The sequence below is a fragment of the Sapajus apella genome, unplaced genomic scaffold, assembly GCF_009761245.1.
Source record: "Sapajus apella isolate SASKATOON/1434 unplaced genomic scaffold, GSC_monkey_1.0 scaffold152, whole genome shotgun sequence".
NCBI classification, from domain to species: Eukaryota; Metazoa; Chordata; class Mammalia; order Primates; family Cebidae; genus Sapajus; species Sapajus apella.
The window spans coordinates 125,836-149,742 of NW_022437092.1; the positions used below are offsets into that span (position 1 = coordinate 125,836).

Sequence of the window (23,907 nt, forward strand, 5' to 3'; positions counted from 1 at the left end):
TTTTACAATGCATGAGATGTTTTAATTAATCTAGACATGACATAGAGTATACAGGAGGAAGTGGGTAGGTACATGCAAATATTCCATTTTATAAAAGAGCTGGCATCTGTGGATTTAGGTATACTCAGGGTGTACTGGAATCAATCTTCTTGCATGTATCAGGGAGTACTATTTGAAAGAAATGGAAACTTCTTAAGGCTTTACCAAGTTTACATTCATAGGATTTATTTCTTCCAAGTATCTGAAATGTGATAAAACTAATGAATGCTTTCCAACATTCCATATATTTATAGAATATCCTTCCAGTGAGTCCTTTTATGTCTATTAAAGGAACTGAGAGAACTGAAGGCTTTCCCGCATTCCTTACATTCATAGGGCTTCTCTCCAGTGTGAGTTCTTTCATGTTCTCGACAGAAACTGGAACGACTGAAGGCTTTACCACAGTGTTTACACTCATAGGGTCTTTCTCCAGTGTGAATCCTTTCATGTCTTAGAAGGAAGGAGGGCCAAAAGAATGCTTTCCTGCATTGCTTACATTCATATGGCTTCTTTGCTGTGTGAGTCCTTTCATGAGTTTTTAAGTAACTGAAACGCGTGAAGGCTTTCCCACAAGTTGGACACTCATAAGATTTTTCTTCACTGTGAGTCCTTTCATGGTGACGAAAGTATTTAAAAGAACTAAATGCTTTCCCACATTCCTTACATTCATAAGGCTCCTCTCCACTGTGTGTTGTTTCATGACTTTGAAAGGAAAAGAAATCACTAAAAGCCTTTCCACATTTACATTTATAGGGTGGGTCTCCAGTGTGTCTTGTTTCATGTTTTCGAAGGGAACTGGAAATGCGGAAGGCTTTTCCACATTGCTTACATTCATAGGGTTTCTCTCCAGTGTGAGTCCTTTCATGTCTTTGAAATACACTAGGAGAATCAAAGGCTTTCCCACATACTGTGCATTTATGAGGGCCATCTCCAGTGTGTGCCATCATGTGTCTTCGAAAGCTTGAGCGATGAGATAACAATTTCCCACATTGCTTACATTCATAGGGTTTTTCTAGAGTGTGAGTTCCTTCATGAATTCGTACTGAACCAGGAAAATCAAAGCCTTTCCCACATATCTTACATTTATGAGGTCCATCTCCACTGTGCATTATCATGTGTCTTTGAAAGCTTCCGAGATGACAAAATGCTTTCCCACACTGTTTACACATATAGGGTTTCTCTCCAGTGTGAATTCTTTCATGTACTCGAAGGGAACCGGAAACACTGAAGGCCTTCCCACACTGTTTACATTTGTAGGGTTTCTCTCCAGTGTGAATTCTTTCATGTCTTAGATATGAACTATAATCAGGGAAGGCTTTAGAACACTGCTTACATTCATATGGTTTCTCTCCAGTATGTATTTTTTCATGTCTTAGATAGGAACTATAAGCAGGAAAGGCTTTAGAACACTGCTTACATTCATACGGTTTCTCTCCAGTGTGAGTTCTTTCATGCATACGTAATAAACTAGGCCAAAAAAAGGCTTTCCCACACAATTCACATTTATAAGGCCCATTTCCACCTTGCACTACCATATGTCTTCGAAGATTTCCAGGAGAACTGAAGGTTTTTCCACATTCCTTACAATCATAGAGTTTCTCTCCAGTATGAGGCCTTTCACGTGTTCGAAAGGAGTGGTGATAAGTTAAGCCTCTCTCACACTGCTTATGTGTATATGGCTTTTCTGCATATTTGTGACACTCACGGTGTTTGTGTCCAGTGTCAACTCTGATGTAGCAATTCAGGGATGAATGACCCATTATGACTTCTCCATTCATACTGCTTTCGCATGCATCTACTCTGGCAGGAGTGTTCTTGTTTACAATACTATTTCGAATCTGGCTTAAGGTTTCTCCACACTGACTACCATCTTTACTTTTACCAAATCTCTCTACCACATCACATCTGTAAAAAACGAAAAGTACATTACTAAAGGTTTATTGTTGACTTTATATTTATCAACAGGTATTAGATTTACATTTTTAACATTATCATGCAAGCTACAGGCTTCATGCCCTGCTTGAATGTGAACGGACTGAATGTTGCACGGGATAATTCAACCCCAGCTATTTTCAAGACAATGATATGCACAAGGAGATTCTTTTTTTTTTTTTTTAACTTTTTTTTTTTTTTTCTGAGCTCCCACACTGTCGTGGGAGGGGATCCCAGAGAGGGAAATCCCAAGGAGATTCTTAAATTCTTTTTTTTAAGACAGGGCCTTGTTCTGTCACTTAGGCTAGAGTACACTGGTGCCATCACAGATCACTGCAGCCTTGAACTCCCAGGCTCAAGTGTTCCTCCTGTCTCAGCCTCATAAAGTGCTGGGATTGCAGGCATGAGCCACCACACCCAGTCTCATATCGGAAATCTTAATATTGTTTCCATGGGAATTATTTTGCAAAGACTGAATAGCTACATCACATTTAATATATTTATGTCCCATTTAATAATATATTTTTAGAGAAATGTTTCTAGGAATAAATAAATTTAAGCTGAGCTTGTTCATAATCTTTGCTTGTTTTTAAAAGTTCTTGTCATTCTCAGAAACATTACAGGGACATCACCTGTCTCTTATAAGTACAAATTACCTTAGATTTCTCCTGAGATTTTGGTACTGATCATCAGTGTTCTGGTTTTCCCATTTCATTCCTAAAAGAGAGATCCAGAAAAATCACTATAAATTATTACAAAATGATACAAAAATTGTTAAGATTTTATGTATACTTCAATCATGCACAATTCATTCATTGAACTATAGTTGACTCCTGAACAACACAGGTTTGAACTGCACAAGTCCATTTATATATAAATGTTCTTCAGTCTCTGCTACCCCTGTGACAGCAAGACCAACCTCTCTTCCTACTTAGCCTACTCAATGTGAAAATAAGAATGAAAACCTTCATGATGATCTACTTTCATGGAGACTAAATATAGTTTTTTTCTTCCTTAAGATTTTATTAACATTAACTTACTTTATTCTGAGAATACAGTATGCAATACATATGACATATATGTGCTCATCAATTGTTTATGTGACTGGTAAGGCTGCCAGTCAAAAGTAGGTTAAGCTGTGGCAGACAAAAGGTTATATAAGGGCATACAACTGGTTGGGGGCTGGCACCTCTTAACCCTGTGTTGTTCAAGGGTGAGCTGTATCTCTTTTTTGTATTTCAAATAACTAAACAGCACTGATGACCACAAAACAAATGTCTCTAAGTGACTAAATGAAGACATGGTATTATCCATACCTATACAGTTCAGGTTCCTAATGGTTTCCTGCATCACATCTCTGTAGAGATTCTTCTGTGATGGACCCAGCAAAGCCCACTCCTCATGGGTGAAGTTCACAGCCACATCCTCAAAGGCCACTGAGTCCTGAAACATCCCATATGTCCAGAAAAGGAAGGTTGAAACTCACAGTACTGAGAAACTAGTCTCACTTCATAAACGTCACATGATGCTGTAGTTTCCAAGCATTTTTTTAATGACATAGTAAATCTATTCTTATTCTCTGTCTACACTCACTGTCTGATGCTGGAATTCTGATGCTGGAATTGCGTTTGCTAAAGTAACAGTTGACTAGGAACATGTCTCTTGTTGGCGAATTATGCAAATGAGTCTTAATGCCTGGATTACTCCTAATGTCTATTTCTACAGTGCGTCTCTAGTTCTTGTCATGACAAAGTTCTACCACCTATTGTGCAAAAGAAAGTTACAATTAACAGACTAGAGACTGCATATCCTTACAACTGCTTGTTCATGATGTTGAACCTTTCATGGTGTGTAGACAATGTATTTAGGGGAGGGCTCCATGAGTGTAACTAATAACAGAGTTGGAGTGTGCCTAAACTGTTTATGTAAAAATTATGGTATTTGCTTAACTCCTAACTTCCCTCTGAGAGTCTGGAATTGTATGACATGCTCAGCAGAGGAAGCATACCTGATCAGCTACTGCTAGGTTAGAATGTTTTCCCCTCCAAAATGCATGTTGAAACTGAATCCCCATTGTGGTAGTAATGAAACGTAGTAGTTTAAGAAGTGAGTGGGTCTTGAGGGTTTGAAACACATGGATGGGTTAAGCCACTCATGAATTAATGGCTTAATGAATAAATGGGTTATCAGAGGTGAGGTTCTGATGTCCTTATGAGAAGAAAAAAATACTTGAGGCAGACACTTAGCCTCCTCATCATGTGATGCCCTGTGCCACCCAGGGACTCTACAGAGTCCCCATAGGCAAGAAGGTTCCCACCAGATGCCCACTTTGACCTTACTTGGTCTTCTGAGCTTCCAGAACTGCAAAAAATAAACACCATTGCTTACAGATTACCCCAGTTCTGGTATCCTGTTATAAGTAACAATAAAACAGTCTTATAGACTAAGACAGACACAAAGAAACACTCTAGACACTGGGTCCCTAATGAGCAACTCTGGTAGATGATATTTCATATGATTTTATTATTGTTGTTTTGGTTTTTTCAATTTCTTACTTGGGAGATTTAGCCTATCCTATGTGATTACACAGAGAGAATATTTGAAAGGCGGCAACTGGTTTCCTGTAGATCAAATATAGTTCAGTATGACAAAAGACTAACAAAAGAGATTTCACCAACCAAATAGAAAAATTTTAAACTTTTTATTGGGTAATGTCAAAGGAGAAGGAAAAGAACAGGACAGACTGAACATGTTCTTAGACAGAATTCAGTGTCAGCTTTCATGAGAATCAATTATATTCCATAAATCTCAACAGTAGACATTTAATAGCAACATTATATAACCAATTTTTATAGAAGTCATAAATGTCTCACAGAACCTATTTCCTTCTTGGAAGAAAAAGTAATAATAATAATAATAATAAAGAAGCATAAATGTCTAAAAATGCTTAAAAAAACCTTCTCAAGAAAGTAGACAGTTTTACAAAAACAAATAGAGGATTTAAAACTATAATATTTCATATCCCATACTATTAAAGAGAAAAATAAATATAAACAGGAAAGTGAAAAATGATAGAAAAGCCTTGTATTGTTTTTTCTTTGGCCCCATCCATGCCCACCTCATTGCCAGTCTTGACAGCAGTCAGAGTTCCCAATGTAGAACTCTGGTCACTACAGAGAGTACAGATTACATCTTATTTCCAAATTACTGCCTTTGTATTTTTGAATCAGTATGGGGACTCTCCAAAGGTCTGAAACAAGGCTCTCTTTTGTGTTTCATTTACAATCCAATCAGAGTCAAACTAGGCAGGAACTACTTTAAAATGCTGCAAAATACACAAAGAGCATGCAACCACTTGGGACAACACAAGATAACTAAGACATACATTAGAAGGCCAGGTGTGGTGACTCACACCTGTAATCCCAGTACTTTGGGAAGCCAAGCGGGTAGGATTACTTAAGTGCAGGGAGTTCAAGACCAGCCTGGGAAACAGAGGGAGACCTCATCTCTAAAAAAAATAAAATTAGCTAGGTATGGTGGCACATGCCTGTAGTTCCAGCTACTCAGGAGGCTTAAGTAGAGGGATTGCTTGACTCCAGGAGGTTGACGCTGCCAAGATCATGCCACTGCACTCCAGTCTGAGTGAAAGAGTGACATTGTCTCAAGGCAGGGAAAAACATATATTAATTAGACCATCTAATTCCCAGGAGAAAACAGTAAAGTCCAATTTTTCTTTACAAATAAGCATATTCAAAAGCACCCAGATATACTGGGGAACAGAGAAAGCCCCAAGCAGGCAAAGGAAACAACATATTTTCATAAAAGATAGGTGGGGACCCTCTTTTTCAGCTCTAGCTAACATCCATATTTAGCTTAACAGAAAGAGAAAGCTAAAGTTGTAAATGCTCTGGCTAAGTGCTCAAAGAATGTCCCAGCAGACAGCCATCCACGAAGAGTGGAAAAGGTCAGGTTTTGATTTGTTTCATCTCCTTTATTATTTTTAGCTTCTAACATTCAGGAAATATCTATCAGAACACTAGATGAACATAAGCTAAAGAACAAAGACTTCAGTGTCTGTACCCAGTAGGAAATACAGTCTCTGCAAACATACTTTGAAAATGTTACTAAACAGATGAATAGGTGCAGTGACTCAAGCCTGTAATCCCAGAACTTTGGGAGGCTGAGGCAGGAGGATCATCTGAGGCTAGGAGTTCGAGACCAGCCTGGGCAACATAGTAAGACTGTCTCTATTTAAAAAAAGAAAAAGAAATGAATAATTTCAGCCTTCAAGCAAGAATACCAAACAATGAAGGGGAAAGAATCTAATTTCCAGAGTTACCCAATTATAGCATTCAAATGTCTCCCTTTCAATACCACACACACAAAAAAAACCAAGATAAATAAAACAAATATGAAAATATGGTTCATTAATGGAAACGATTTGAGATAAATCATCTCTGAAAAACCTCAGACATTGTATTTACTGAAAAAAAACTGTGAAGCAACTGTCTAATATATATTCAACTTGGTAAAGACAATCATAAACAAAGAACTAAGAGAAAACCGGAAAATCAATGTAGGGATAAAATAATACCAAAAAATATTAAAAACAGCCATACAGAAATTTTGCAGCTGCAAGATACAACTTAAATAAAAACATCACTGAAGGTACTCAACAGATGTGAGCAACCAGTGAAAAAAATTGCTAAAATGAAGATAAAATAATTGAAATTACCTGGTCTGAAGAAAAAAAAAAATAGGGAAAATGAAATGGAAAGAATGTGTGACTGGCCTTGCCAGTAATGCCAAAAAAACGTTCAGCCAGGTGTGGTGGCTCATGCTTGTAAACCCAGCACTTTGGGGGACCAAGGAGGGTGCACCTCCTTGGTTAGGAGTTTGAGACTAGCCTGACCAACATGGAGAAACCCCATCCCTACTAAAAAGACAAAATTAGCCAGGTGTAATGGCGCATGCCTGTAATCCCAGCTACTCGGGAGGCTGAGGCAGGAGAATAGCTTGAACCCAGGAGATGGAGGTTGCGGTGAGCTGAGATTGGCCATTGCGCTCCAGGCTGGGCAAAAAGAGGGAAACTCTGTCTTAAAAAAAAAAAAAAAAAGTTCATCAGAGAGAAAAAAATTATATGGGTTAGAAATTCAGATCGTGTGTGTGTGTATGTATGTGCGCACACACACACACACACAAAGAGTGTTAGGAAAGAATTAAATGAAGGCACAAAAAATTCTTTACTCTTCTTATAGCTATCTGATCTAATAGATATAGGTTTGTCCAAAATAATAATATCAAATCAGCTGGGTGTGGTGGTGCACATCTGTAACCCCAGCTACTCGGGAGGCTGAGGCAGAAGAAATGCTTGAACTCAGGAGGCGAAGGTTGCAGTGAGCCAAGATCATGCCATTGTGCTTCAGCCTGGGCAACAGAGCGAGACTCTTGTCTCAAAAAAAAATAATAATATCAATAATGTATTTGGTGGTTTATAGCTCTCAGCTGAACTAATGAATGACAGTAATGTTATATGTGATGGGAGGAAGAACAATCTATTATACTTTGGAACTACTATACCAGCCCTATTCCCGAAGCCACCATAGTGTTATTTGAAATTGAAGGTCCATTAGTTGCAAATGCTATACCATAAACTCTGGGGAATTCACTAATAGGATCTAAGAAAAAGTAGACAAACTATATAGATATAATACAGAAAATAAAATCATATAGAATGCTCAGCTAAAAGGAAAAGGGGCAGAAAAAGAGAAGTTAAAAAGAAAACAGACAAGAACAACAAATAGAAAACAGTAATATACATGTATATATGAATCCAATTATGCCAACTGGTACTTATATGTGCATTATCTACATTCACCAGTAAAAAAGACAGGGACTGGCAGAGTGAAATAAAAAAACAAGACCCAAAACTGTGTTTAAAAAAAGGATTTTAAACAGAAAGACACAGATACATTAAATATACAGGTATGGAGAAATACAGGCCATTCTAGCCCTAATCAAAAGAAATTTGGAAGAGCTATGTAACATTCAGACAAATAGGGTTTTAGATTTTTAAAAATTACAAGTGATAGAGAGATTTCATAATAATAAAGAAGTCAATCGTACACAACATAACCATAACATCTATGCCCATGAAACAGAGTATCAAAATATATAATGCAAAAACTTATAAAACCACAAGGCAAAATACACAAATCTAGAATTATAATTGGGGGAAAACAACTCACCTCTATCAATAATTGGCAGATCAGTTCTGCAGTAAATCACTAATGATATCGCTGAACTCAACAGCACTATCAATCAACTGGATTTAATGGTAACATATTTATAGCATCATTCGTTCAATAACAGCATGCATACTATTGTCAGGCCCACATGAAATATTCACCAAGATGAACAATACTCTCAGCTGTAAAACACATTTTAGCAAATTTAAAAAAATATAATAGAAACTCAGCTGGGTGTGGTGGCACATGCCTGTAATCCCAGCACTTTGGGATGCCGAGACAGGCGGATCACCTGAGGTCAGGAGTTCGAGACCAGCCTGGCCAACATGGCAAAACCCCACCTCTTCTAAAAGTACAAAAATCAGCCGGGCGTGGTGTCAGGCGCCTGTAATCTCAGCTACTCAGGAGGCTGAGACAGGAGAATTACTTGAAACTGGGAGGCGGAGGTGGCAGTGAGCTGAGATCCCAAGAGTGCACTCCAGCCTGGGCGACAAGAGCAAGACTCCAAACAAACAAACAAAAAATTGAAACTCTATAAAGTTGGCAATCAAATCATTTTAAAATTCATGTAAAAATTAATAACAAGCATAGTTGAAAAACCTCGACAAAGTGGAGATTGAAGCCACAAACTTCTCAACTACACAAACTTCAGAGAATTGTCAAGCAAAATGTAAATATTGCAATGTTAATGAAAAAGAGTACATTTTAGCAAAATCTTTGGAATACAGTAAAGGCAGTGCTTTGAGGGAAATTTAAAGAATTGAATGCATTCCCTAGAAAGTAAAAGTTTAAAATCGATACCCTAACCTTCCATTTTAGGAAACTAGAGAAAAATGGCAAGATTAATATAAATCAAACAGAGGAATGGAATAATGGGAAGAGATATTAATAAAATAGCCATGAAGAAATCAATAGAAAACAACAGCAAGCCAACAGATGGTTCTTTGGAAAGATCATTAAAATTCATAGGCCCATAGCCAAGTTAACTCAGAAAGAAGAGGAGGCATCACTACTAATCCCATGGACAGTAAAAAGACCGTAAAAGACTATTAGGAACAACTAAGTGCCCACATATTTTATAAAATTATATGGAATGGAATAATTCTTTGAAAGACAGCATCTACCAAAACTCACAAAGGGAGAACTAAGTAATATGAATAGGCCTGTATCTATTGAATATATTAATAAATAATAAATGTCCCAGAAAAAAACAAGTAAACAGGTCAGAATAATTTCACTGCTGAATTCTGGCAAGCATTTATGGAAGAAATGAAACCAATTCTCTACAATCTCTTCCAGAAAATAGAAGCAGAGGAAACACACTCTATTCCAGGTTATAAGGCGAACACTGCCCTAATACCAAAACTAGACAGACATTACAGACATACTTATCTCCACCATGTGAAGACATAAGGAAAAGACTACCATCTGCAAACCAGGTAGCAGGCCCTTACCAGAGGCCTCATCTGCTTGATACTGGACTTCTAGACTCTACACCTTTGAGAAATAAACGTTTGTTGTCTAAGGCACACAGTTTATGGCAATCTGGTATAGCAGTCCAAAGTGACTAAGGTAGACTCTTTCTCTATCACACCTCAGGCTTTGAAGTCTACAGGAATCAGGTTACTAGTCTCATATACAGGCATTAAGCCTCAGGATAAAGAAGTAATAACCTACAGGTCACATTTGGCAGGCTTCCAAATCAACTCACTTAGAGAAGTCTTCTTCTTCCTTTTTTTTTTTTTTTGAAACGGAGTCTTGCTCTGTCACCCAGGCTGGAGTGCAATGGCGCAATCTCCGCTAAATGCAACCTCTGCCTCCCAGGTTCAAGTGATTCTCCTGCCTCAGCCTCCAGAGTAGCTGGGATTATAGGCACCTGCCACCATGACTGACTAATTTTTGTATTTTTTAGTAGAGACAGGGTTTCACCATGTTGGTCAGGCTGCTCTCGAACTCCTGACCGCATGGATCTACCTACCTTGGCCTCCCAAAGTGCTAGGATTACAGGCATGAGCCACTGTGCCCACAGAGAAGTCTTCCAATTCATTGTTTACATCCTGTCTGTGAGTAAAAGATCTTATCATGAGTCCCTCAAATCCTACTGTGAGTTCTTCAAACTGTTGATATGATTAACATGTGACCAACTAACATCAAAAAAGACACTGATTTATTTCTGAATCATGTTTTGCTGATTGTCTTCCACTTAGAACATTTTAGCCTGTCCGCTGTCATCTATAGGCAATGATTATAACGTCTATATTGTACCCTTCAAGGAAAAGGACAATTCTGGTATGAGTAGTCCCCCCAGCTTCTCCTAAACTTTCTTATAAAGTTATCCAACTTGTAACTGATTTTGGAGCATATCTAAATTTGTTGGTGTGCCTTCCCAAGTTCATCCTTGAATTTGGCTTATAATAAAACTTTACCAAATAATATCTGCCTCAATGGCCTTATTTTTGATAAACAAAAGTATCCCACAAAAGGCACAATGTAATCATCCACAACCAAATCCCTGGAGATACACCAGAGCAGAGATAAAGTTTATAGTCAGTTTCAAGAGACAGACCTAAAGATTAAATTAGAAGAACATACAACACCTATGAAAGACAAAAGTAGCATACTTTTGGAAATTACAGAAAAATGTTTTTTTCTTATTTAACAATAGACTCTTCTTATATAAGAAAAAAAGTAGCTTCCAAAGAAGAATTCTGGCAAACTGAACTCTATATTAAGAAGAGGCAGATGGCCGGGCGCGGTGGCTCAAGCCTGTAATCCCAGCACTTTGGGAGGCCAAGCCGGGTGGATCACGAGGTCAAGAGATAGAGACCATCCCGGTCAACATGGTGAAACCCCGTCTCTACCAAAAATACAAAAAATTAGCTGGGCATGGTGGTGCGTGCCTGTAATCCCAGCTACTCAGGAGGCTGAGGCAGGAGAATTGCCTGAACCCAGGAGGCGGAGGTTGCGATGAGCCGAGATCGCGCCATTGCACTCCAGCCTGGGTAACATGAGTGAAACTCCGTCTCAAAAAAAAAAAAAAAAAAAAAAAAAAAAAAAGAGGCAGGCATAGTGATTCATGTCTATAGCCCCAGTACTGCGGAAGGCCAAGGCAAGAGGATCTCTTGAGGCCAGGAATTTGAGATCAGCTGGGCAACATGGCAGACCCTTTCTCTACACAAAATTTAAAAATTAGCCAAGTGTGGTGGCACATGCCTATAGTTCCAGCTACTTGGGAGCCCAGGAGTTTGAGGCTGCAGTGTGCAGTGATTGTGCCCCTGCAATCCAGCCTGGGTGACACAACCAGACATTACCTAAAAAAAAATTTAAAATTTAGAAAGAGGGCCGGGCGCGGTGGCTCAAGCCTGTAATCCCAGCACTGTGGGAGGCCGAGGCGGGTGAATCACGAGGTCAAGAGATCGAGACCATCCTGGTCAACATGGTGAAACCCTGTCTCTACTAAAAATACAAAAAAAAAAAAAAAAAAAAAAAAAAATTTAGGAAGAGATCATTTAAATAGAATAAATTTAAAAGATAAACCACTATCCAAAAGGAAATATTACCAATCCCTCCATGTAAAAAAGGATTCATGCATAAGGTATGCCTAAAACAAAGAGGGAGACAAAGCAAACATTTGCGTTTATTATGCAAATGAATTAAATGCCTGAGAATTATTTCACAGAAGATGAAAGTCCACAAAGGAAATATGCTCAAGATGAATGCTAATCCAGTAAAAACACAATACGTAATCACATGGAGATAACTAAAAGATAAATGTTAAAAGGTATAAACAAGCATGCAAACATGGTCAGTTTTTTTTTTTTTTTTTTTTTTTTGAGAGTCTTGCTCTTGTTGCCCAGGCTGCAGTACAATGGCGTGATCTTGGCTCATTGCAACCTCTGCCTCCTGGGTTCAAGCAATTCTCCTGCCTCAGCCTCCAGAGTAGCTGGGATTACAGGTGCCACCATGCCCAGATTAATTTTTAGTAGAGACAGGATTTCCCGTTGGCCAGGCTGGTCTCGAACTCCTGAGGTCAGGTGATCCACCAACCTCACCTTCCCAAAGCACTGGGATTACAGGCATGAGCCACAGCACCTGGCCTGGTCAGACAGTTAATCCATACATGCTATTATGATTTTCTAGTAAACTAAAGCTTGTTTATAATCTATTGGTCTATAATGTTCCCCTCATGTGGTAAAAAATTCATCAACTGTTAGCATGCAGACACAAAACAAAAAAAGGCATTGTCAACAAGATCAAAAAATGAATTTAAAAGTCAAGTCCTATGAGCACTGCAATGTGTAAGTAAACTGCATAGTCTCAGATGACTCAAGTCTCAGATATCAGCATGTGTCAAACAGACTGAGGCAAATAAACAAAACAAAAACCTTTTCAGCACAATTTTTGTGTTTCCCCCACTGTTCATCCTTTCTTGATGTCTTTGAATCAAATCGATATTCCCTAGTGTTCCAATATAGTTACTAATTATATTTAGATTTCAGTTATGTCTTTTTTGCATTATATGTTAACAGGTTGCTCTGATGAACTAGTTCTCATACTTTATGTGCATGAGAATAATCTGAAAGGCTTGTTAAAAAACAGATTGTAGGAGCTGGTTGCAGTGGCTTACATCTGTAATTCCAGCACTGTGGGAGGCTGAGGCAGGTGGATCACCTGAGGTCAGGAGTTCAAGACCAGCCTGGTCTACATGGTGTATTTTTAGTCTCTACTAAAAATACAAAAATTAGCCAGGTGTGGTGGCGGATGCCTGCAGTCCCAACTACTCAGGAGGCTGAGTTAGGAGGATTGCTTGAACCTGGGAGGCGGAGGTTACAGTGAGCCAAGAACACACCACTGTACTCCAGCCTGGGCAGCACAGTGAGACTCTATCTCAAAAAAAAAAAAAAAAAAAAAAAAAAAATCCAGGTGAAGTCTCCTACAAAAATAAAAAATAAAATAAAAACAAGATCATTGGGCCCCATTCCAAGAATTACTAATTCAGTAGTCTAGAATAGCACCCTAAAACACATATTCCATATATATGTAATATATAATATAAATTACATATATATTTTCATGGGGTACAAGTACAATTTTACTACACTGATATACATCTTGTAAAGTCAGGCTTTTCAGTGTATCCATCCCTGGAGCAACCCACATTATCCACCAAATAACCTCCTTCATCCCCATGAGTCTCCACTATATACACATTCTTGAACTCCCACGTATAAACGACAGCAGGTAGTATTTGTCTTTTGGTGTCTGAGTTGTTTCACTTAAGATTATGGCCTCCCTTTGGCCGGGCGCGGTGGCTCAAGCCTGTAATCCCAGCACTGTGGGAGGCCGAGGTGGGTGGATCACGAGGTCAAGAGATCGAGACCATCCTGGTCAACATGGTGAAACCCCGTCTCTACTAAAAATACAAAAAAAAAAAAACATTAGCTGGGCATGGTGGCACGTGCCTGTAATCCCAGCGACTCAGGGGGCTGGGGCAGGAGAATTGCCTGAACCCGGGAGGCGGAGGTTGCGGTGAGCCGAGATCGCGCCATTGCACTCCAGCCTGGGTAACAAGAGCAAAACTCCGTCTCAAAAAAAAAAAAAAAAAAAAAAAAAAAAAAAAAGATTATGGCCTCCCATTCCATCCATATTGTTGCAAAAGACACAATTTCATCCTTTTTAATGTCTGAATAATATTCCATTATGTGAATATACCACATATATACCACATTTTCGTTATTCAATCTTCTGTTGATAGACACTTAGGCTGATTTTGCATGTTTGCTATTGTGAATAGTCTGCAATAAACACATGAGTGCAGAAAACTTTTTGATATAATGATTTCCACTCCTTTGGGTAGATACCCTGCAGTAGGATTGCCTTTTCAGCATTATGTGGATGGTATATTAACAGCAGTATTAACTAACTGGAAACTGAAGAGGTAAAACTATGCTTCTGGATGAATACATGCTGAACCTATAATAAGTAACAATGACAAATTCAGATTTATAGTTCTGACCCATGGTGTCTTTTATCTGATATTACTTCTGACGACAAATATGTAGCATTTGCTGAACACATGCCTATTCTCCAACAAAAACTGGTGTTCAATAATTCAGTGCTGACACCACCTAACATTTGCACAGACCCCACAAATTGAGGGTTCAGTTCTATAACAGGAACCCCACTGCGATGCCAAATGGAGGCCCTAGGGACCCACCCTTTTAACCAAATGTGTATAAAACCAAGAACTCTATTGTGAGATTTAATAATTTGCTATGAGTTGAAGAATTCAGTTAAACAAGTTGCTTAAGGTTATCAGTTTGTTATAAAGGATATGTCGAGAATAACTAAATGGAAGAGATGTATGTCAGCCCTCAAAGACATTTTAATTTGTGCAATTTCTACTCAACTCACTGAATACAAAACCAACCAGCTGATAATGTTCAATTTTACACAGCTCTGTAATAAGCATGTTTTAAGAGGCTGGGCACAGTGGCTTACCCATTATATCCCAGAACTTTGGGACGCTGAGGTAGGCAGATCTCAAGATCAGAAGTTCAAGACCAGCCTGGCCAACATGATGAAACCCCGTATCTACTAAAAATACAAAAATTAGCCAAGCATGCTTGCATGCGCCTGTAATCCCAGCTACTCAGAAGGCTAAAGCAGGAGAATTGCTTAAACCTGGGAGGCAGAGGTTGCAGTGGGCCAAGATCACGCCATTGTACTCCAGCCTGGGCGACACAGTGAGACTACGTGACTCCGTCTCAAAAAAAAAAAAAAAAAAAAAAAGATTTAAGAAATCACCTCAAATTGCCTGACCCCACCATCTTTCTGTTCTGGACAAGTAGCCCAGTACAAAGAAACATCCTTCGCTGACATCAATTCTGGCTCCCATCATTTTTTTTTTTTTGAAACAGAGCTTCACTCTTGTTGCCCAGGCTGGAGCGCAATAGCACGATCTCGGCTCACAGCAACCTCCACCTCCCAGGCTCATGCAATTCTCTTGCCTCAGCCTCCCGAGTAGCTGGGATTACAGGCGTCCGCCACCACAACTGGCTAATTTTTTGTATTTATAGTAGAGCCGGGGTTTCACAGTGTTAGCCAGGATGGTCTCGATCTCCTGACCTTGTGATCCGCCCGCCTTGTCCTCCCAAAGTGCTAGGATTACAGGTGTGAGCCATCTCGCTCAGCTGGGTTTTCCAGTTTTTAGATATAGTTTTCTAGCTTCATAGTCGGAGAGAGTCCAGGAAGCAGAAATCATTTGTCTTGTCCCCTGAATAACACTATCTAATTTGCTGATAAGCCATGTTTCACCCAGGGATGGAAACTAGCCTTGGGGAAGAAAAAAAGGTCAATGTCCCAGGGGTTAGCTTTTTACAAGAATGATAACACCAGAAGATTCCTCCCACCCCAGGGCATCCACCTGGTCCTTTGAGAGGCCCCACCCCAACACCTTAGGCTGTCCTCTTCGATAAGTAACCTAAGGGCTGATATTCACTAGGTCCTCAATGAGACTGGCAGCTGCCAGCATCTTAGGGTAGCCCCAGAAAATTCTGTAACACAGGGCCTGGAAAAGATACAGAGTGGGCTGAGGTCACATCACCCTGTAAAGGACATTCTGATAAGGCATCTGTGCCTAGGGGAGATAAAAGCACAAAGGTTTGGGTTTTTTTTTTTTACAGCAGAGTGTCAGGTGGTTATTCTCTTCTTCTTCACATGTGAAATGTTAAGGAAAACAAAATAAATCATTTAAAAAAGAGTCATTCGTTACTATCTGAAAACAAATGACAAAATACTGTGTCTATTTGAAATATCATCTTGGGGACAAAGGGTTCATAATGTTGCTGTGAACTGAGGAGTTAAGTAAGCATATGGAAGGATCTGGAAACCAAAAGATTTACTGTCAGCCCTAAGAGGAGTTAAGATGAAGAGACAGGGTGGTAGATTTCAGACTCTGATGCCCAAATCTTTGTAAAACTAATGATCACCCTTGGAAAGAAAGAAGGGACTGAGGACCACAGGGGCCACAGCTCCTCCCACACACAAACCCCACACACAAGTCTGGATTCCGCTTGGTGACCCTCCAGTCGTCACCGTGCAGCCTCCTCACCGGGTTCACAGGAACTGCGAGCCAGGCTGGAGGCGAGATTGCAGTTGATATTAACCAGGTGCCCTCAGCCCCGCCGCCTCACCGGGCCGCCTCCCTGAGAGTCAGGTCACAGCAGACGCCGGCTTCCCCACTGTGCCTGGGGATAAGATCTCTGAGAGCTGCTCAAGAGTCGCCAGAGTTCTTTCTCAAATCCTGAATTCCAGCGGAAAGGCTGGTGCCAAGCAGGCTGAAGACCCGGCGAACAAGCCCACTCAGCAGGAGAATGCAGTTCTTCACCTCCGATCCCACGATTCGTCCCTCACTTCTCTACCAACCAGCGACCCCACGCCCCAGCCACCCCCATCCAGACCCCTAACACCCAACCTCCAAACCTCTCAGGGAGGCGGATCTAGGGTGTCCTCTCCTATTAAACTGTTTCTGCTGCAGCCCTAGGCGTCTGGGTGCAATGACTCGGGCAGCGAACCTGCGCCGGTTCCGCCGCGCAGTCTGGGTAGACGAGGGGCTGCTGGCGGGGAGCTGCCCGGAGAGCGGGTCGGGGCCCAGGCCGCAGTCACCGCTCAAGGACCGGACAGGACGCCCGGGGTCCCGGCTGCCGGTCCAGCCCCGCCCTGTGGCCAAACGGTCCGAGGACCAAGGTGCGCAGGGGAACTCGGGTTCCAGACCCCAAAGACAGTGCGGGGAGGCCCGGGTCCCGCCACAGCCGGTTCCGACTGGTTCCGACCAGCCCTTCGCCCTGCCTCAGGACGCCGGGCCCCGCACACTCACCATTTCCCGGCTTTGCGGTGTCTCGGTCCTCCCAACTCCGCCCGGTGCCAGGGTAGGTCCCAGGGCAACAGAAGCCTCCACAGATCCCCCAGGGCGTCTCTCAGCGACAGAAGCCGGAACAGAGGTCACCAGGGTGAAGAGGCCACTAGCTGCTAAAACGTCACACCCTTCACCCAACAGCGCGCCTGATTGACAGGTCTCAGGAACCCGCCCGCGACTCTGATTGGATAAAACTCCAGGTCCCGCCTCCTGGGCACTGAGTGACAGAATAAGCGATCTCACAGGGCTGAGTGCAGCCGGATGAACAGGTTCCAGACCCCGCCCCTGGGAGGGCGGGCTTCCTCCCTGAGCAGTGACCCGACCAGTCCCGGGGAACGTTTGCCTTAAAGCGGAATTTTCTACGTGTAGTCACAATTGTGTGCAAGGAATCCTAGACTCACTGTCCATTGGAGCCATTCCCTGGCCTCAAAGCAGGAGGGCAGCCGAGGCCACAATGCAGCTGGGGAAGGGTGGGGGGAGGGGGGCTGATGTCCTCCGGGGATCAGGAATTTGGGATGAGGCTGTCGCCTGCAAGACCAAGCCTTTCTCCCACTATAAGCGCTGGACGGGTTCTTATTGCGCGCTACACAAATAAAAACCACGGCATTGCAGTTTGAAAAAAAAAATAAAAAGAGTTTAGTAAAACACTAGGCCTGCTACGATATGTGGGAGACGGAGTTACTACTCAAATCATTCTCATCCAAGCTCCGTAGGTAGAGGTTTTTCAAAAGCAGTTTGGAGGAAAGGGTGGGGGTGGCCAGGCTTGCTACTGACTGGTTGGGGTGGGAATGAAATCATAGGGGGTGGAATCTGTCCTCTTGGCGAGGCGCGGTGGCTCATCCCTGTAATCCCAGTACTTCGGGAGGCCGAGGCAGGAGGATCTCTTGAGGCCAGTAGTTCAAGACCAGCCTAGGCATAGAATGAAACCCTGTCTTTATATTTAAAAAATTAAAAAAGAAGAAAAAGAAGAAGAAAAAAAAAGCTGCCCTACTATGCTGAATCACTTCTGAGTGGGGCCACAGGAGCAGAGTTGGCAGGTGCAGGTGGTGTCAGATGTGCAAAAGAACCTGAAAATGTATCTCAAAAGGCCAGTCTACGATAGTGGTGTTTCCTGCAGAAACGGCTAGCAATCTATGTCTACGCTTTAGCAGACTTCCGATTCCTCTCATCCCTCAGCCTGATGGCCATTCATTAGTTTTTCAAAGGCAGTTGAGTTTTGGGAAAGGCTTATAATCATTCAGCCTATCTTCCAAAGTTAACTGGGCCTAAAAGCCCAGGATTAAGGGAAAGATACGCTGGGGGGCGGGGTGGAGGGGATGTGTTAGCTCAGATCTCTTTCACTGTCATAATTTTCTCACTGATATAATTTTTGCAGATGGTTTCAACACCTTATTTTTAAATCTACTCATTTTCATCCCAGAAGATAAAAGCACATCGACAAAAAAAAAAAAAAAAATTGTTAAATGTGTGAAAAAACTGGAATTATAAGCTAGGTGCAGTGGCTCATGCCTGTAATCCCAGCATTTTGGGAGGCCGAGGCAGGTGGAATACCTGAGGTCTGGAGTTCGAGACCAGCCTGGCCAACATGGTGAAACCCCATCTCTACTAAAAATACAAAAAAATTAGCCAGATGTGGTGGCAGGCCCCTGTAATCCCAGCTACTTGGGAGGCTGAGGCAGGAGAATCGCTTGAACTCGGGAGGCGCAGGTTGCAGTGAGCTAAGAGTATGCCACTGTACTTCAGCTGGGCAACATGAGCAAAACTCCTTCTCAAAAAAAAAAAAACAAAAAAAAAAAAACCTGGAACTATAGGGCAGCATGTTTTTTGGCTTTTTAGTTTTTGGCTTTGTTTTGAGACTGAGTCTCACTCTGTCATCCAGGTTGAATTGTAGTGGTGCAATCTCAGCTTACTGCAACGTGCACCTCCCAGGTTCAAGCAATTCTCCTGCCTCAGCCTCCCAAGTAGCTGGGACTACAGAAGCACACCACCATGCCTGACTAATTTTTGTATTTTTAGTAGAGATGGGGTTTCACCATGTTGGCCAGGCTGGTCTCAAACTCCTGACCTCAGGTTATTCTCTCACCTCCGCCTCCAGGGGGACTACAAGTGTGAGCCACTGCGCCTGGCCTGGCAGCATGTAGTTGATTAAAATAATCGAAGAGAAGAAAAGAAAAAATATCATCTAGTTAGGAAAGTAACCTGTTTTAGCCACACTTCAGTAGGAAACCCCCTTTTAGGAAGTTAAACAGATTCCCACGCTTGGGAGCCAGATTCTGACTCCTGAAATGGAGCCCCAGAGTGGATCTTCAACTGGTGATGAGGGAGAGACACTGAAGGATTTAACTCTGGGAGCTCAACCTGCCCTCCTGTACCCTCTGCACAGTGTAGAAACACTCCTTCCTTCAAGACTTTAAATGTTAATTACTTAAAAGCCCCAATCAGAAGCCGAGGAGAGAGATCCAAGATGGTTGATCACTAGCAGCTCGGGATTGTAGCTCCCAGTGAAAGGGCAGAGAACGAGAGGACACCACACTTTCAGACGAATTTTTGTTGCTCATGCACCAGGAGATTCCCAGCGGAGGAGCCCCACGGGTTGCCAGCGCGACTCTTGTGGCTGGCGAGGCGGTTTTGCCACTGCCTTGGTGCGGTGGTTCTTGGTGCAGAGTCAGAAAAGCACCATCAATCGTAACGCCACTGTTTTGGCCGGCGCAGTGGGTTGCTCAGATTTTAGCCCTTGGAATCAACAAGTTGGATGTCCACTCAGAAACTCAATTATAAAGACCACAGATGGATAAATTTATAATGAAGGGAAGAAAACAGCCTAAAAAGGCTGAGAATACCCAAAATCAGAATGCCTCTCCCTCTACAGGGGATCACAGTTCCTCATCAGCAACGGAACAAGGCCTGATGGAGAACGAGTTAGTGTTTCACTAACAGAAGCAGGCTTCAAAAGGTGGATAAGAAACTTCTGTGAATTAAAAGAACTTGTTCTAACCCAATGCAAAGAAACTAAGAACTTTGAAAAAAGGTTTGATGAAATGTTAACAAGAATACACAATTTAGAGAGGAATATAAGTGAATTAATGGAGCTGAAAAACACAACCCGAGAACTTCACGAACTATGCACAAGTTTTAACAGCCGAATCGATCAAGCATAAGAAAAGATATCAGAAGTCGAAGACCAACTTAATGAAATAAAATGAGAAGACAAGATTAGAGAAAAAAGGATAAAAAGGAACGAGCAACGTCACCAAGAAATATGGGACTATGTGAAAAGACCTAATCTACGTTTGATAGGTGTACCTGAATGTGACAAAGAGAATCAATCCAAGCTGGAAAATATGCTTCAGGATATTATTCAGGAAAGCATTCCCAACCTAGCAAGGCAGGACAATATTCAACTCCAGGTAATACAGAGAACACCACAAAGATATTCCTCAAGAAGACCAACCTCAAGGCACATAATCACCAGATTCACCAGGGTTGAAATAAAGGAAAAAAATACTGAGGGCAGCCAGAGAGAAAGGTCAGGTTACCCATAAAGGGAAGCCTATCAGACTCACAGCAGATCTCTCAGCAGAAATCCTAAAAGCTAGAAGAGAGTGGGGGCCAATGTTCAACAGCCTTAAAGAAAAGAACTTTCAACCCAGAATTTTACATCCAGCCTAACTAAGCTTCATAACCGAAGGAAAAATAAAATCTTTTGTGAACAAGCAAGCACTCAGAGATTTCATCACCACCAGGCCTGCTTTACAAGAGCTTCTGAAAGAACCACTACACATAGAAAAGAACAACCAGTATCAGCCTTTCTAAAAAATACCAAAAAGTAAAGAGCATCAACATAATCAAGAATTTACATCAACTAATAGGCAAAACAGCCAGCTAACTTTAAATGGCAGTATTAAACTCACATATATTATTATTAATTCTAAATTTAAATCGACTAAATCCCCCAATCCAAAGACACAGACAGGCAAAAAAAGCCAAAACCCATTGGTATGCTGCATCCACACCCATCTCACATGCAAGGATACACAAAGACTCAAAACAAAGGGATGGAGAAAGATTTACCAAACAAATGGAGAGCAAAAATAAATAAATGAATAAAAAGCAGGAGTTGCTTTAAAGCAACAAAGATCAAAAGAAGCAAAGAAGGATATTACATAATGATAAAAGGATCAATGCAACAAGAAGAGCTAATGATCCTAAATATATACGTATCCAATACAGGAATACCCAGATATATAAGACTTATAAAGAGACTTAGACTCCCACACAATAATAGTGGGAGACTTCAACATCAATATTAGACAGATCAATGAGACAGAAAATTAACAACAATATCCAGGATTTGAACTCAGATCCGGAACAAGTAAACTTAATTAACATTTATAGAACTCTCCACTTTAAATACACAAAATATACACTGTTATCAGTACCACATCACAACTATTTACAGGTTTAAATGAAATATTGGTTGGGTGCTTGTTTGTTATTTTCTTCCCTCATTTTTTTTTCATGTCTCTATTATTAAGCACAATTATAGGCATACCCATTTTCAGACTGCATTCTAGCCCGGGCAATAAAGCAACACCCCCGTTCTCTCTCCCTCTTCCTCTTTCTCTTTCTTCCTTTCCTTCATTCTTTTTTTTTTAATTTTATTCTTTTTTTCTTTCTTTCTTTCTTTTTTTTTTTAGAAAAAAAAAAAAAAGAAATCCCATGGCTATTCCTCACTGGGCTTGCCTGCCCCCACCAGCTCACCCCACCTTTGCTATAACATCATGAGTTAAAATCACCTTCCCTTTACAGATGAGGAAACTGAGACACAGAGAGTCATGTGCTTTGTCCCAGTACAGCCAGCTGGAATTTGAAGCTGTCTCTGCCTGGCTCCCAAGCCCCACCTTCATGCCCCAGCCCGACCCTCAGAAGGTGTTCCCTGCAAAAGGACCCTGTGAGACCGTGGCCTCAAGTCCTTTCTCTGAGTCCTTGCCACTGGTGCCCAGCCTGGTGGTGGTATGAAATTCTTATAGAGCCAGCCCCCAGAGGCAACCCTGCCCCTCACAAAAAAAAAAAAAAAAAAGCCAGAACATTAGACACTCAATTGAAAGACATGAGTGTTGGCCGGGCGCCAACAGGCTCAAGCCTGTAATCCCAGCACTTTGGGAAGCCAAGGCGGGTGGATCACGAGGTCAAGAGATCAAGACCATCCTGGTCAACATGGTGAAATCCCGTCTCTACTAAAAATACAAAAAATTAGCTGGGCACGGTGGCGTGTGCCTGCAATCCCAGCGACTCAGGAGGCTGGGGCAGGAGAATTGCCTGAACCCGGGAGGCGGAGGTTGCGGTGAGCCGAGATTGCGCCATTGCACTCCAGCCTGGGTAACAAGAGCGAAACTCCGTCTCAAAAAAAAAAAAGAAAGACATGAGTGTTGGCCAGGCACGGTGGCTCACACCTGTAATCCCAGCACTTTGGGAGGCCTAGGTGGGAGATCACAAGGTCAGGAGATCGAGACCATCCTGGCCAATTTGGTGAAACCCCGTCTCTACTAAAATACAAAAAATTAGCTGGGCGTGGTTGTGGGTGCTTGTAGTCCCCAGCTACTCAGGAGGCCAAGGCAGGAGAATTGCTTGAACCCAGGAGGCAGAGGTTGCAGGGAGCTGAGATTATGCCATTGTATTCCTGCCTGGTGAAAGAGCGAGAGACTCCACCTCAAAAAAAACAAACAAACAAAACAAAAACCATGAAGCTTTCCCCATACTTCTTTGAAGCAAAAATAGGAGACCTAAAACCATCATGAACTGGAAGCTGGAACTCATGACTAAAAAAGAAAGGAATCAAGTATCAGGTGTCATTCGATTACATAAAATTTTTATGCATTTGGTAGTGTGTCCAGACAGGAAAAATGGAAAATAAGTTTGGAAAATAAGAAAAAAAATGATATCTGATTATAACTAATAAATAAATGATACTCTTGCCTTCAAAGATCACACACACACACAAACACACAAAGGGAGAGACAGAAAGAGAGATATCCTATTATCACAGGCCACTGTTCTTTCCTTGGAGGATAAACTACTTCTCTGTAAGATACTCCTCACATTAACTTCTTCTGAAATACTATTGTATTTATTTGTTCTAAGACAGGTGTAAAAAGAGGTTGCAGGGCCAGGCTCGGTGGCTCATGCCTGTAATCCCTGCACTTTGAAAGGCCAAGGAGGACGGATCATGAGGTCAAGAGATCGAGATCATCCTGGTCAACATGGTGAAGCCCTGTCTCTATTAAAAATACAAAAGTTAGCTGGGTATGGTGGTGCGCAGCTGTAGTCCCAGCTACTCGGGAGGCTGAGGCAGGAGAATCGCTTGAACCAGGGTGGCAGATGTTGCACTGAGCTGAGACTGCACCACTACACTACAGCCAGGTGACAGAGTGAGACTGTCTCAAAAAAAAAAAAAAAAAAAAAAAAAAAAAAGGGGGGGTTGCAGTGGGTGAAACTAATTACTGTCAGGGTTATGTATGGATTTTGTATATTTTTACAAATTGCAACAATTCAGTAGTTGATAACTGTGTTGATTAAATTCTTAGAAAAGCTTTTAGACAAAAATAAATATTCATATTACCATGATGAAAAATAATTGAAACAAAGTTAAAAAAAGTGATTCCTCTGCGAAATTAACATTGTAAAATAAGCTAGAAACCTACAGTACATGGCTTGAGGTGAGCCCTGAGAAAATACATTTTGGTGGGGAAGCTCATTCCTGGAAAACATACA

The 23,907-nt window shown here is 41.4% G+C and overlaps 1 protein-coding gene across 4 annotated transcripts; it reads right to left on the reverse strand.

The window, feature by feature from the left end:
• Positions 1–19,201, reverse strand: ZNF44 (zinc finger protein 44). 4 transcript variants are annotated; one of them, XM_032265786.1, is made up of 4 exons: positions 19,170–19,201; positions 3,288–3,414; positions 2,628–2,688; positions 1–1,944 (listed from the first exon to the last, which is right to left on the reverse strand). In XM_032265786.1, the coding sequence occupies exons 1-4, from the start codon at positions 19,170–19,172 to the stop codon at positions 288–290; spliced, it is 1,848 nt and encodes a 615-aa protein (XP_032121677.1). In that variant the 5' UTR covers positions 19,173–19,201; the 3' UTR covers positions 1–287. The 4 variants fall into 4 exon arrangements, with proteins under 4 accessions (XP_032121677.1, XP_032121679.1, XP_032121680.1 ...); XM_032265788.1 differs by lacking the exon at positions 19,170–19,201 and adding an exon at positions 17,098–17,504; XM_032265789.1 differs by lacking the exon at positions 19,170–19,201 and adding an exon at positions 17,098–17,304 and having other exon boundaries at positions 1–1,946; positions 2,625–2,688.
• Positions 19,202–23,907: the final 4,706 nt, after the last annotated feature.